The sequence below is a fragment of the Myxine glutinosa genome, chromosome 2 (assembly GCF_964187855.1).
Source record: "Myxine glutinosa chromosome 2, kmMyxGlut1.1, whole genome shotgun sequence".
NCBI lineage: Eukaryota > Metazoa > Chordata > Myxini > Myxiniformes > Myxinidae > Myxine > Myxine glutinosa.
The window spans coordinates 15,643,007-15,659,254 of NC_136262.1; the positions used below are offsets into that span (position 1 = coordinate 15,643,007).

Below are 16,248 nucleotides of genomic sequence, written 5' to 3' on the forward strand. Positions count from 1 at the left end.
ATCAGAACCTTCCCTTTCAATCCCCTTGAAATATTTGTCTGCCATTACACCCTCCTCCCACCTCCACGCATTCCCACCCACCTGAATCCTCCTCCTCACCTCACCTTTGCCTCTGACTTACCATCGCCGGTCACTGTTCCACCCAGATACTCAAACCTGTTTCCTTGTCTGATCTCCTTCTCCTTCCACCAGCTCCAGATCCACAAATCTCCATGGCATTTCACCTTGCATCTCCAACCACTTCTCCACCAGCTGTCTCAGCATGAACATCCCATCTGTCGCCCCCTACCTTTTCTAAACCCCTGCCGCTCTTCTCCGATCTCCTTCTCCGCACTCTTCCTTATCTTCCTGTCCAGAACTCTCTCCAGCACCTTCATGACATGGCACATACATAATCTATAATGCATAATTATTTACCAACATATTGGCACCAAAATACATCATTCTGAGAGATGTTTATTTTATTGTCGATACAGTCACCAGAATTGCCCACAAACAAGTTCTGAACCAAGAGAATTTGTACTCACCAACCTGCCAAATGAACCCTGTTAAACTTGTACTCAATTTGATTTGTACTCGAGTACTCGATTGGTAGCACCATCAAGTCAATGATGTGACGACTCGTTTTAACATTAAAAATGTTATCATGTGCATATCATGCCTCAAATTGTGTGGGAGCAAGCTGCCTTGTTGGCCTGCGGTTCTTAATATATCGTATATCAGCACATATTATGGACATGATTCTTGACTGGCATGTGCCAGTGAACTTTGTTTCTGTACTGGGAATACAGCAAATGAGAACATGTCCCAGATAACAACAGTAGCCAATGTACATGGAAGTAAACATACCATTTTAAAATTATTTGTTTGTAATTGTGTTAATTTTACTTCAATGCACGAGTTAGCTGGGCCAATAGCACTGTTGAGCAGGCAGGAGTTTAACTTAAGTTAGTTAACATTCTTGGAATGATATATCAGATTACTACATTGAGCCAATCAATCTATTTGTAGTCTCCACTGGCTATACATTGTTGATGGTTCTTGATGGTATTCTTGGAAGACGCACAATCAATTCTTACAAACAATGTGTTCATCTCTCATTCATGATGCTAACTCAGCTATTGCCAAAAATCTCACTAAGTGACCACAACTGTTTGCAACAGGGAATACAAATATATACAAGTTGGCCAACGCCATCCTTGTTAATTTCAGCTATGAGGCTATATGTCGCTGTCCAAGTGAAAGGGCTGCTCTTGCTAGGCCTGCTCCAAAATGGAGGGTAAATGTTATATTTGTGGTCCTAGTTGCAAACACCTGAGACCTGTGGTCAGAGGATGTACAGTGCCTTCATAAAGTATTCACACCCCATGACTTTTTCACATTTTGTTGTGCTACAGCCTGAATTTAAAATTGAGATTTTCTTGAAACTGATCTACACCTAATACCCCATAATGTCAAAGTGGAATTTTTTTTTTTACTAAATTTTACAAAGTAAATAAAAATGAAATACAGAAAATGAATGAATGAATGAATGATCGTTTTTAAGGCCATTTTTCCCCGCTAGAGCGGGGGTTAGCCTTGCGGGCCCCATGACAATCATGGTTCCCTGTTTGAGGCAATGTTTTTATGGCCGGATGCCCTTCCTGACGCCAACCCTTGGTCACGCTCTTACGATGCGCAGGGATACGGTGTACCTATTCTAAATCGGGGTACACACCGTGATCATTCATCCCAGCAAGCTGGTACTCAATTTTCCGACCTCGGAAGGATGACAGGCTGAGTCAACCCCCCTGGCGTTAACTCAGCGATCGACCGGGATTCGAACCTAGGATCCGAGGATCCCAAGCCGGCACCCTAACCGCTAAGCCAACACCAGGCTGAAATATTTGTTTGTAATTGAAAATGAAAATGAAATATCAAATTTACACAAGTATTCAACCCCCTGCGTTCAATACTTCATAGAAGCACCTTTGGCAGCGATTGCAGCTTTGAAGCTTCTTGGGTATGTATCATTTTTGCACATCTGGATTTGGTGCTGTTTCTCCAATTATTATTCTTTGCATATTTGCTCAAGCTCTGTTTTAGTTGGATGGGGAGCATTGGTGAACAGCAATCTTCAAGCCTTTCCACACATTCTCAATGGGATTCAAATCTGGGTTTGCCTTCGCCACTCAAGGACTTTCACATTCTTGTTCTGAAGCCAATCCAATGTTGCTTTGTCTGTATGGTTTGGGGTCCTTGTCCTGTTGGAATGTAAAACTTCACCACAGTCTAAGGTCTTTTGCACTCTGAAGCATGGTCTCCTCCAGGATTTGCCTGTATTTGGCTCCATTCATCGTTTCCTCTATCCTTACAAGTCTTCCAGTCCCTGCTGCTGAAAATAATCCCCATAGTATGATGCTGCCACCACTATGCTTCACTGTAGGGATGGTGTTAGATGGGTAATGATCTGTGCTTGGTTTCTGCCATACTTATGGCTAATATGAATTCAGGCCAAAGAGTTATATTTTCTTCTCATCAGACCACAAAACATCTTGCCTCATGCTATCTTTGTCTTTCACGTGCCTTTGTGCAAACTCCAGGTGTGCGGTCATGTGCCTTTTTCTCAGGAGTGGCTTCGCCTGGCCACTCTCCCATAATGTCTAGATTTATGAAGTGCTGCAGAGACTGTTGTCCTTCTGGCTGGTTCTCCAATCTCAGCCAAGGAACTATGTAGTTCTGTCAGTCATCATTGGGTTCTTGTTCACTTCTGTGACCAAAGTTCTTCTTGCCCGGTTGCTCAGTTTGATCGGACGGCCAGCTCTAGAAAGAGTCTGGGTAGTTCCATATTCTTTTCATTTCCTAATGATGGAGCTCACTTTGCTCTTGGGAACTTTCAGCACTCTCGGAATTGTTTTATACTCTTCCCCAGATCTGTGCCTCCTCATTATTATATCTCGGAGTTCTATGGACAGTTTCTTGGACTTAATGGTCGAGTTTCTGCTCTGACATGCACTGTCAACTGTGGAACCTTATAGAGAAAGGTGTGTTTCTTTCTGAAGCATGTCCAATAATTGAATTGGCCACAGGGAGACTCCATTGAAGTTGTAGAGACATCTCAAGGGTGATCAAAGGAAATTGGATGCACCTGATCTCAATTTGGAGTGTGCAAAAGGGTTGTATACTTATTTACTTAAGACATTTCAGTTTTTTATTATTTAGTAAAAATTTCTAAAAGAAAAATTCCACTTTGACATTATTGGGTATTATGTGTAGATCAGTGACAAAATAAATCTCAATTTAATCCATTTTAAATTCAGGCTGTAATGCACCAAAATGTGAAAGAGTCAAGGGGTGTGAATACTTTCTGAAGGCATTGTATGTGAGGGTTTATGAGTCGGGGTTTTTGGCTAATGAGTGAGGGTTTATGGCTATAGCTGCCTTCATGGGCGAAATCCATGAATGCCATTCAATTTATGGCCTCCATTTTAAACTGTACAAGGCATTGCGGCAGGCCATTGGCCTGTACGGTAGAGGTTCTTCCATTTGGGATTCTTGTTGTCACTGTCTTTGTGCTGTTGCCTTGTGAAGTTTGTCTTTACTGTTGTGTCTGCCTCTCATTGTACAGCTGTATGGATATGCTGTGTGTCAAATGCAGGCCTAGATCCAAATTGGCAGAGTGACTTGGGCATGCTCCAAACGGGCAGAGTGACCTTTATACCCATACTTTTGGGGGATTATTTTTTGTATGACTAATACAAGTTCAGGTCGTGATGTTTCACTTTCTCATTTTTTTGGCTGTACAATATATTCTGGATTCGGAGGTAAAGTCTTTTGACATTTTTTGGTGGGGATGTTTGTAGGAATGACGGTGACTGACGACGACACGGAAGCATCACGTGGCAGCAAGTTTTGCCTCGTGGCCATTGGTCGCTTACAGGTAAGTTTCCTGGAGAGAATTTGATACAAAAAAACTTTTGCTTCCATGATACAATTCTTATTGCAGACATTGCTGTTTGGGGAAAGTTTAAAATAATGATCTTTTCCACCCCTGTTAAACCACTCCCTCTGCCCTGCCCCAATTTTTTTTTTCCAGTTTTTCCTTCCTGAGAGTTTGCTTCTGTATCCATCTTGTCCTCACCACTGCATCTTCCCCTTCCCCTAATGCCTACCCGCATCCCTTGTTTGTCCTTCTCCGTCCATGTTGTCCTTCTCAGCCCTGCTGTTGGTTTTCTCCCCTCTCTTTCTGCTGTTCCTTTTGTTATATTGCCTCCTGATCCACTCTGTGCTCCAACACAAAATAATAAATAAACAAAGATATGCAAGAACATTTTGACACAAGATGAGTCCATTTGTCCCACCGTAAACACGCAATAATATAATGGCCTGGGCATATTCTTTTATTGCAACGTTAATTTAGAGCCTAATTGCACCAGGGAAGTGAACAAATTGTTTGTAAACAAATAATTTATTTTATACGCAGAAGACCAATAACCAAATGATAAGGAGTAATAATATAATCGACAAGAATCACTAACTGTAATGCCATGGGCCAGCAGGGGGAGCTAAAGGTGAAGGAATGCAATCAAATCAGGTTGAAGAAAGAAAGAGATAGGCCAGACCTGTTGGAATGGGGCTAAGAGCAGGAGGACACAGGATTTGAGAGCACATTGGAGGAGAGATGACCGGTTTCAACCAACTATTCAAATCCCACGCAGGATTGAGTGAGCACCGCTGATTAAATAACTGGATGTGACTTCTCTTCTGTCAATCAACTTCTCTGTTTTGGTTGGACCACTGTGTGATCTCCCTTACTGCTGAGCCCTCCCTAATTGTTTTTTAAACTGCTGCTCTCCCTGTATCACTCAAAGTCAACTACCAACTGTCACTAGCATGTCTCTTATATTGTGTCTTCGCATGCTCCACCTATGGTTTCTGAACAAACAATTATAGCTCTCAGGTTCAAGTCTCGGTGTGTTTTGACCAGCAATTGGGTGCGGACAGGAAAATGTACATTCAAATGTCCATCCCACCCCAGGCTGAGAATTGGCACAGACGAAGAGAGGAAAATTGTACGATAAATTTAATCGTTGATTACAAAATGAAATACCACGTGCTGGTCTTTTGTTGTGTACAAAATCAAGGCTTGTGGAGGAGCTAGAACATAGAATGGTTCAGGACGTAACAGAACAAAAGGAACAGGAGAAAGAGAGGGGAAAACGTACCAACAGCAGGGATGTGGGACAAAATAGAGGGAGACTTGGAGAAATAAGGGATGTGGGGAAGAATGAGGGCGAGGGTAGGACACATGGGGTGGACAAGATGGATAGAAATAGCGTTTTGTTTTACCAAGTTTTGTTTTACAATATCGTTTTGATATAGTTTTGTTTTACCAAGGTTGGAGTATATAGATATACCAAGTTTTGTCCAAATCTGTCCACAACTTTTTGACATATCCTGCTATGTATCATTTTTGGCCCTATCTCCCAATGGTGAAGAATCACTTTAAACATTCTACTAGCCGGATCCGGATCTTCACCAAAATCTAATCATTTTGTCCTTGTCACATACACTACCTCTCTGCCAAATTTTGTCCGAATCCATCCACGACTTTTTCAGATATCTTGTTAACAGACAGACAGGGGGTGAAAACATAACCTCCATCCACTCTTGGTGGAGGTAAAGAGGCGTTTAAAACCTAACTTTTTTTTTTTTTTGCATTGATTTTCTCATTAAAATATTCTCATTTTTGCCTGTTTATATGAGGTTTCTTTTTCTGCAGCTTCTATCCCATGAAGCTCATGCAGAAAGAATACGAGTCAAAAAAGGACAAATTACTTTCGTCTTGAAATCCCGACCAGCAGTTACTGTGACGAAGCAATTGCTTGAACCAATCTGCCGACTCTAGTATCACAAAATAGTCCTATCTTCCATTAATACCGATACCTGTATTAAAATCAAGCATTAAAGAAACAAAATGAAGTGTACATATCATTTATACAACTCTATACTCTTCAGCATGAATATAGACCCTTGTGGAACTTTTGCCAAGTAAGTCCGTTGCCAGCTGCAATAAATGATTCAAATTTTCCGTTTCCACATTAAAATGTCAAATTAATAATTGTAACTGTACTTTCCCCATGACGTACCAATATTGTACTCTGCTGTCTGATCCTTATTTTCAGAAAAAGTCCGCATCGTTTTCTTGTAAATGTTCTCATGCTTCTACTACATCGTTGCATCGTTTTTGGAGAATGTTTTTTTTTAATGTTAAAGTGCAACTTAGATGAAGAATTCTGCACACAAGCAGACTACCCACCCCACGGGTGATGCAGCAAGCATGCAACATGTTCTTCTGACACATACCTTTACTTGGGCAGGGTATGTGCAACTGGCAGCTGCTTCAATCTTTCCCGAAAATAAAACAAACGAGTACTGATATATTCAAAGTACACCGCTCCCATGCCAAATAAATAAATAATATATCTTCCAGTGTGCGGCATTGCCGGGGCACCTTCGGCACCTGTCGATGCAGCTGTGCAGCACATGGAGACAGTATTTGGAGGGAGTGATGTACAATAATTGATTGATTAATTGATAATTGCATAATTAAAATATATAAATAATAATCGTAAAATAATTAATTTCTTAATCAATAGGCTAAGAGCATACCTAAACCCACCACTGTTTCATTCGAATCTGTAACTTTGTGAAAATTAATTGATTGATTGAAAAATTAAATTAATAAATCAATGAATTGGTGAATCAATAAATCAAAAATACCCTTATAGTCAAATCACTTGGTCAGTCATGTCCGAATATGAGCTTCTTAGCTCAAAAGTTGCATGAGATATTGCCCAGATCACAAAGAAAATAAATAAGTAATTATTAAATCGATAAAATGAAGTAATTAATCAATTAGTTGATTAATCAAAAAAAAAAATGAATTTTTTGCCAAAGCACTTGTTCACTCTTGTGCTCAAAGTTCAGCCTTCTAGGTCAAAGGATGGCTGAGATATCGCCCGGCCAAACAAACAAGAAAACAAATGGAGTGAAAACTGAGTACACCCTTTCAGTGCGTGTCATCGCTGGGCCTTCAGCGCCCGGCGATGACATCGTGCAACACCTGGAGATGGAATAGGGAGGGGTGGTGTACAATAACCCGGGTTATGTGCATGAAGGAAAAATATGCCTCCTGCTTATAATTCAAAACACCTCATTGCCCTGGAAAACGTGGGGACAGCATGAAGGATGGGACTTGTAATACCCTCTCCCACCTGGAGGCGGCGCTACATGATGCACATGTACATAGATAATTTGTGTCCCCCGTAATCCCCTCAACCCTCCCCAAGACCACCAGCAAAGAAAAAAAAAAACCACCTCTACGCACTAATTGGGGTCATGCTGATCCAATGTAGCAAGTCTGGATGTAATCGGGCCAGAAATGTAGGAGAAGGAGTGCGACAAACAAACAAGCACAAACAAACAACCACACGTGAATTATAGTAACTAAGGATTATAGTCCGTGAATTATAGTAACTAAGGCTTAACTAATTCATATTTCAGTGAACAATGAATGTTTTTAGTAAGTAGGATATTGAGATATTCTTCAAGTAGGATTTCCTGGGGTTGATGGACCAACACACATTGATTATGCGGCAATATAGGAGTCGAAATGAAAAGATGAAATCGTTTTGTGTAAATGTTTATATCCTCGCATATCCATAGTCCTCAGTTCTGGCATGGAGTGATGTCACATTGTTTGTAACACATTTAAACAGCAGTGGATTCAATGTGTTGAATACTTAATGCTTGAATCTTCAAACTGAAGGTTAAAAAAGATTTGACTTATCTGATTCCAAGTCACTGAAATAACTTTGCAAAAATGTTATGTTTTACACTATAGCAACTAAATTGTGTTATTCTAAGAGCACAAAGTGCAAACAGAATCAACATTGTTGGAGGTTTTAGGAATAACAAACCAGTTCATCATGTGACATCAATGGTATAGTTGTTGTAACTTGGACTACCGCCATTGAGCTAATATATTAGCTTTTCATTGCGCAATGTTTCAAGGCATTCCAAAACCACACAGATATCCATTGTGATTATATTGTTGACCATAATTCCAGACACGAAACACAATACGTATTAAAACAATGCCGGCAATTCCTTAGCACACATGGCTCATGTGATGAATACCCAGGCTTGAAAGCATCTTTGTATTTGAGTAGTTGTAATGTCGTGGAGCCTTGTGTTGGCCCAACGGTTAAGGTGGATGGCTTGAGATCTCATGGTCCTGAGTTCAAACCCCGGTCGGCCGTTTAATTAACACTAGGTGGGTTGACTCAGCCCCTCATGCCTCCGAGGTCGGCGAAATGAGCACCAGCTCACTGGGATGAATGGGCCACTCGAGTGTCCTGTGTCGGAGTGGCGACCCGTCCAGGATTGTGCCTAATAGCCGAGAAACTGCTTCGGTAGCCCTATGCATCTGGAGATGCAAAAAAGAGTGGTCATCATGACGTCAGTGTTCTCGACATAGTTTGAAGGACAAAAAACCTGGGCAAACATTAATAAAACAAATTAATATTATTTCCATGGTTGTTTTGACATTTGAGACAATTTCATTTTATTGTAATTATTACTAAATTCATCATTAAACGGTCTAGTCCTGGAATTTTTCTCGGTGGTGTGCCAGCAGGGACCACCCAATTTGAAGCATGTCCTTTGCATGGGGGGATGGAACCAGCTGGTCCAACTGCATTTAAGTTGTGGTTGTTGAAGACCTCCTGGTGTCTTTCAAAAAGAGTATACTGTTATGGGCCGGACCTTTAGTGCATTATCCAATGGGATATGTAAGTTATTCAAGGGAATGTGGATTTTAGCTTGATTAAAATGAACGGTGTAAATTAATTTCAAGTATACAGTCGTGGCCAAAAATATTGGCACCCTTGCACTTTCTTCAAATATTGCACCATCTCTTCCAGAAAATTGATGAAATTTAAAAATCTTTTGGTATCCACATATGTATTTCATGGTTTGCAGTGGAACAAAACAAAAAAAGCTGATAAAATAACAAAATCTTAGCTTATTATACACAGAAATCCTAAAATGTCCCAGACAATATTATTGGCACCTTTTAGAAGTTGATAGAAATAATTAGATTTCAAGCAGGTGATTCTCCTTTACTTTGGAATTGAACTCACCTGTGGTGAGTTGTGGGTGCCTGCAATATAAAAATCACTCATTCAACCAGTTTGAATGGAGAAAAGGAGTCATTCTGCTGATTTGTGTCAATGTGTGTACCGCAATGAGCATGGAGAAAAGAAAGAAAACCAGAGAATTGTCTGAGGAGGTCAGACACAAGATTGTAGCCAAGCATGGACAATCTGAAGGCTACAAGTCCATCTCCAGAGACCTTGATGTTCCTGTGTCCACCGTACGCAATGTTATCAGGAAGTTTAAGGCCCATGGCACTGCAGCCAACCTCCCTGGACGTGGCCGCAAGGGAAAACTTGATCGAAGATTGCAGCGAAGGATTGTTCAAATCATGTGTCTTCCACTGAGGAGAGGCTTCTGGCTGGCCACTCTGCCATAAAGCCCAGATCAGTGGAGTGTTGCAGTGATGGTTGTCCTTCTGGAAGTTTCTCCCATCTCCACAAGGGATCTCTGGAGCTCAGCTAGAGTGACCATCGGGTTCTTGGTCACCTCTGTTACCAAGGCCCTTCTCCCCCGATTGCTCAGTTTGGCCGGATGGCCAGCTCGAGGAAGAGTCCTGGTTGTTCCAAACTTCTTCCATTTAAGAATTATGGAGGCCACTGTGCTCTTGGGAACCTTCAATGCAGCAGAAACTTTTTTGTAGGCTTCCCCAGATCTGTGCCTCGACACAATCCTGTCTCTGAGCTCTGCAGGCAGTTCCTTCGACCTCATGGCTTGGTTTTTGCTCTGATATGCATTGTCAGCTGTGAGATCTTATATAGACAGGTGTGCGCCTTTCCAAATCATGTCCAATCAATTGAATTTACCACAGGTGGACTCCAATCAAGGTGTTGAAACATCTCAAAGATGATCAAGAGAAATGGGAGGCACCTGAGCTAAATTTCAGGTGTCATAGCAAAGGGTGTGAATACTTATGTAAATGTGATATTTCAGTTTTTTCTTTTTAATAAATCTGCAAAACTTTCTAAAGCCCTGTTTTCTCTTTGTCATTATGGGGTATTGAGTGCAGATTGATGAGGGAAAAAATGAATTTAAACGATTTCAGCATAAGGCTGCAACATAACAAAATGTGAAGAAAGTGAAGGGGTCTGAATACTTTCTGAATGCACCGTATGTGATAAATGAGAAAGAGAAAGTTTAAGATGGTTTTGTCATGTAGCGAGAAGTATAGAGAATGAGACTGTTAAGAAGATTGTAAGTTTTGAGGGAAACCTAAAAAAGCCAAATAAAACATGGCAGGATTGCGTCAGCAATGGCATGAAAAGATTTTCTGAAGGGATGCAAATGAAAACAAACAAACAGTGATATGCTATATATCGACCAAGTGCTTACAATAGGGGAAAAGGCCGTTAAAGGAATATTTATGGGACACACTGGACAATAGTGTCCTGAAAAGTGAAATATTGCACCACATTGGAATACGTCCTTTCTCTTTTGTTCTGGTGCCACGCTATTTGAGAAATGGTATGCTGAGCTGCACGAAAGAGTAAAGAAAAACACATCTCAGACATGCCAATCAAACAGACTTTCCAGCAGGAAATGGAAGATTGTTATGCCGCTGTTCCCCGATGCAAGAGAAAACGCGTGTTTTGAGCGAATGTGGAGTAAGGTGAGGGTGAAATTGTGATTGCTTATGCTCCGTATTGTTTCTGTTTTAACATTTTGAACCACTATGATGTGAGTTATGATGGTTGACCTTCATAGTTGATGATTTTCGTTCACATTTGACGTGCGAAGGCCTCGGTGTATCGGTTTTGTTTTTGTAGTGTAGGAGCTGCACACATAGCAAGTGTAACCTGTCGAGGAATATTTGAAAAGACCAGGCCACTTATTACTCGAGTGTGAGTTAAACTATGATGAATTCCTCATACTTTCTCTATAAAGTATGTTTTTTGTAAATTAGAAGTATGGAAGCAATAAAAATATTTATAGACGATGCATTTCACCTGTTTATCTTCTTCAAGTGATGATAAATGGCGTGAATTCCACAGATTATCTGTGCACACATTTTGGCACCCCTTTGTCCATGTCTTGCCATTTAGATTTGCTCGTTTATCTTCATTGAGCACCCAGAACTTCCTGACGGAGTCCTGGCGCGTTGGTTGCAAATCGGAAACCAAAAAAAGAAAAAGAAAAGAAAATGAAAACTAAAGCAAAGGAATGTTCCCTGCTGGCTTTGGCTTGCACGGAACTTTTATGCCTCATTTCCTTTTGTGCAATGAAACACGTCTGCGTGCGCATGCCATTCACGCAGATGTATTTATCAATTTGCTCTTTGCATGCTCGTGCGCACCCGTGTGTGTGTGTGTGTGTGTGTGTGTGTGTGTGTGTGTGTGTGTGTGTGTGTGTGTGTGTGTGTGTGTGTGTGTGTGTGTGTGTGTGTGTGTAATGCGCCACAGGAGAACGGATTGAATTATTACACTTGTCAGCATGTTGCCACGAGCAAGCCAACCTTTTGGTAAATGAAAAGTGATGTTTGCCCTTCTGTAATTTCATGAAGTCCTTGCACTTTGGAACGATTATAGTCTCGTTGCACAAGCCCAAATGATAATTCTCTCTTTATGTGGATGCAGCTTGATTGAGGCAATATCATGTAATATTGATTGGTTTGGTTATCACGATGGTTTATCCAATCATTAAATCAGACTCAAATTTGGATGACTGTTTCAGTATACTAGGGCATGCCCGTACTATATATATATCTAAAATTATATCCCCCCCCCCTCTATTTACATGAAATGGTTTGGTCCAAAGCGAACGGCTTGCGAGTACGGTGACAATCCCCCCCCTCTATTTACATGCAATGGTTTGGTCCAAAGCGAACGGCTTCCGGAGTTTGGTAAAGAAATCGCCATCGCGTGCACAAACGCGCAGGAAAGCGAATGAATCGCAAATTCGTTTTTATTAGTTGTAAAACATAGTTTAACGCCAACATAGTTTGCAAACGTGAAATAAATGAATACGCTCTCAAATGTGCCATCCGAGGCAGAGTGTGCCCGCCACGTTCGGCACACGCGATCGTTCGCTGCTCTCTGATTGGTTGAATCGTTTTTTGGACATAGCTCGGTAAGTAATTGTCCGATTAATATGAAACCTTGAAAAGGCACATCCTCGGGTCCCCAGCAATATACCTGGCAAGTTTAAAGTATATCGGACCCGTGGTTGTCGAGAAACAGCGGTCACAGACAGACAAACGTACAAACGTACAGACAGAGATTACTGGAATTATAGATAGATATATATATATATATATATATATATATATATATATATATATATATATATATATATATACTGAAACGCAAAAGAAACTTACCACCTTTGAAACCTTTAAATATCAACAATAACACTGCGTTTAGTAAATGTGTGAACTTATTTGTGGACAATCGTGTCCTCACTGTCGGACAAAACGGTCACGGATGGTCACTTGAACCTTCAATGGTCACTTCATAGCACAGCTGTTGAACAGCCGTTTTGACTGCCAGTGATTAGCCAAGGGGTACGGGATGATTTTAATGAGCTGCACGTGATGTCTTGATATTGGCTTTAAAAAGGCCAGTGCAAAATGGGCATTTCAATCAATATGCCACGATTGTCAAGGGATCAACGGCAGCGTGCCCTGGGCATGCTGCAAGGCGGACTGAGCTACCGTGAGGTGGCACGTCGCCTTGGCTGTTCACACCAGACGATATCGGGCCTGGTGGACAGACACCCTCCACAACTCTGCAGATGACAGACTTCGATCAGGGAGGCCAAGAGTCACCACTGCAAGGCAGGACAGGCAGATGGTCCGAAGTCACCTGCGGGATCGATTCCGTCCAGCATCCCGCACTGCGGCAGAAACTCCGGGGCGTGCAAACCCACGGATCTCCAATGATACTGCACGAAGACGACTGCAGGACTATGGTCTGACTGCCAGAAGACCATACAGAGGCCCCGTCTCCAAAAGTTATTGCCGCTTCCTCTGTAGATGGTCCGTCAACTCGACAATGCTGTTTGTCATGGAGTGGTGGCTTTACGAAATTACGGCATGAAACAGCATGCTATTGCTCGGCAGTATGGCATCACTCAAGGTCAGGTGTCAAAGATCCTGACACGAAATGCTCAGAGGGGTGTCCCTACTCCAATACCGAGGCCAGGACGTCCCCGCAGAACCACAAGGAGGGATGATCACCAGCTGCACCGGTTAGTCCGCAATGGCCGTACCAAGTCAGCTAATCGGCTTAGGGCTGAGTGGCAGCAACTGACAAATGTGCCTGTATCCAGAAGGCTAGTCAACCAACGACTGGTTCAAGCAGGCTATCGTGCCAGGCGTCCCCTGAGAAAGCCACGCCTGACCAGACAACACCGCCAGCGCCGATTGCAGTGGGCCAGAGAGCACCGTCAATGGCAGCCAGGACACTGGAATCACGTGATCTTCAAGGACGAGTCTAGATTTCTGGTCTATCGTCAAGATTTCCGCGTCCGAGTGCGCAGACAAGTGCATGAAGCCTACAACAAAGATTGTATAATGCCAACAGTCCAAGCTGGAGGTGGTGGGGTGACCGTTTGTGCTGCTTTTCATGCAGGGGCAAAACTGACCTGGTTGTTCTGAATGGAAACCTGAACCAGTTCAAGTACAGGGCCATTCTGGAAGAAACATTGCTTCCATTTGCTCGTGCAGCCTTTCGAGGAAACTTTGTCTTCCAAGATGACAATGCACGGCCTCATCGTGCTCGCGTGATCCAACACTTTCTTGCTGACCGTGGTGTAGAGCATATGGAGTGGCCTGCCGTGTCCCCGGATATGAATCCGATAGATAACTTGTGGGCAGAATTAACGCATCAAATCGACCACTTGGACCAGCAGCCGACCTCTGTGCGTGAATTGCAGGAGGCTATTGTTACTGCATGGCAAGCGATTCCTGTCCAAACCTTGGCAAATTTCGTGAACAGCATGCCTCAACATGTACGTGCTCTCCTGAATGCTCGTGGGGGTTACACGAAGTACTGAACTGTAATTTTACTGTCCGTAATCCCAGTCGTAATTTAACTTTTGTTTTTGTTAAAAAAAAATTTGGCTAGTGTGCAAAATAAAGAGATACTTCTGGAAAACGTACAGAAGTTTAACACAGTACTGTCCATGAATTGAGTTCGATATCAGTTTACATCACTTTCAAAGATCAATTTATTTGTTTCGAAATGTCAAATGTGGTTTTTGTTTCTTTTAAAGGTCACATTAACAAAATCTAGAATAATTTCAACATAATTCCAATGAACTTTTGGTTCTAAGACATCTTGAAAAGTAAGTTCACCACCACAAAAAAAAAATTCCATATTAAATGCCAAGTCTGTGCATGTATGTATATATATATATATATATATATATATATATATATATATATATATATATATATATATATATATACATACATACATATATATACATATATATATATATTGTTACGGATCTCAGAGACGGCACTCCCCTTCGCAAGGGGGGGTTAATCCCCTTGGCCTGTTGAGCCGGCCGTCTCTGGTCCTGGTACTTGTAACGCTCTTTTGCGGGGTGGGATTGATCAGGGTTATTGGTCCAGGTGTTATCCCGAATACTTTTATCAATCCCTCCACAAAACAGGGAGACAAGTACCGCTTGAACCACGGACAAGATGATATTTGCCGAGCGGTTTAGCAATCCGCGGTCCGAGCCGTTATCAGCAGACTAAACCCGATTATAAAGCGGTTGACCAAATCGTGCCACGTATATTCAAATGAAAGAAGGGACGAAAACGATCGAATGAGAAAGAAACCAAAGGTAAGAAGGAACACGGGTTTATTACTATCTATAAGAGGAAAACGAAAGAAGGGCATTTATATAGTGAAGAAGAAGAAGCAAAACACAGGGCAGCCTTAAAACAGTCTTATATTACGACCCCAGACAACAAAAAGGACAGACAACGGACTTACACAACAAAGGGAATTGCAGGCAGGAATGGCTGGAAGCAGGTTCGGAGGAAAAGCTCCGCGAGGAGGGCCGCTTCGCATCCACGCTCCGGGCTGGAAAACGAGCAGCCAGCGGCAGCCCCACGTGTACGGTTTCAGCGGCGAAAACCCAGCAGGCAGCGCGGTTTATGTTGCCGCTGTCTTGGCGACCCGAGCGCACCGACTCTTGCCCCCCAACGATGCTCGGTGCTCCTCTCTTCCTCCTCTCTCGGTTCTTCTTCCTCGGTCCTCTCTGGTGAACCTCCTCACGCGTCTCTCATGAACCTCCTCACGCGTCTCTCCGAAGCAGTCCCTTGCAGTTGCTTTTATTGCTGTCGGCCGTATCAAGCCGCCAGCTCTGAGAACATGCCTACCGGTTGGCTCACCGCGGTGCTGGTTGGTCGGTCAGGGCTGGCTGACTCCACCTCCCATGACGAGTCGACATGCCACGCCTGTGATCCGGCGGCTCCTCCTCCTTCTCCTCCGAGATGGAGCACATGGGCAATGGCGTCTTGTGGGGATAGCAAACCACTCGCACCGCTTTTGAAGGGAACGAAAGGGACCTATCTTATTTGATTAATGCAACGCAGATTCAACTATTGGAAACACAGCCTTACCTGAAACACATAATAATGAAATAACTACGAAGAGGGCCTATGGTTCGCTACGTGTTGTTCATGGACTAACTAGGCGACGACCTTTGACCTTAACAATGAAATGGAGGTATTTTGACAGAGAATTATTTACAAAGGGTATATTTACAACAATTTACAAAGTGCAGGGTTCTCAAAACCCACAACTATATATATATATATATATATACAGTGGAACCTTGACTTACGAGTGCCCCAACTTACGAGTTTTTCGAGATACGAGCCGTCGCTCGGGCGGTTTATTGCTTTGAGATGCGAGCCGAGATTTGAGTTACGAGCTTTCGCCACCCGGTCACGTGGTTATCTTTCCGTGAAAGTACAGTATCTGTCGTATAGCGCTGCATTTTTGTTTTCGCATTTAGGTTATTTTGAGTTTACGCCGCCAGGTGTGTTCCAGTCACGTGGTTATCTTGACGTGCAAGTACAGTATCTGTCGT

The 16,248-nt window shown here is 42.5% G+C and overlaps 1 protein-coding gene across 9 annotated transcripts in view; it reads left to right on the forward strand.

Moving 5' to 3' along the window:
* Positions 1–16,248, forward strand: part of LOC137422004 (aryl hydrocarbon receptor nuclear translocator 2) — a 195,215-nt gene that overhangs the window by 100,066 nt on the left and 78,901 nt on the right. For all 9 annotated transcript variants that reach the window (XR_013622627.1, XM_068108658.2, XM_068108660.2 and 6 more), the window contains exon 9: positions 3,843–3,919. Coding sequence is in view for 8 of the 9 variants with exons in the window: in XM_068108658.2 (XP_067964759.1) it covers positions 3,843–3,919 (77 nt within the window). In the remaining variant the exon portion in view is untranslated. The remainder of the gene's footprint in view (positions 1–3,842; positions 3,920–16,248) is intronic.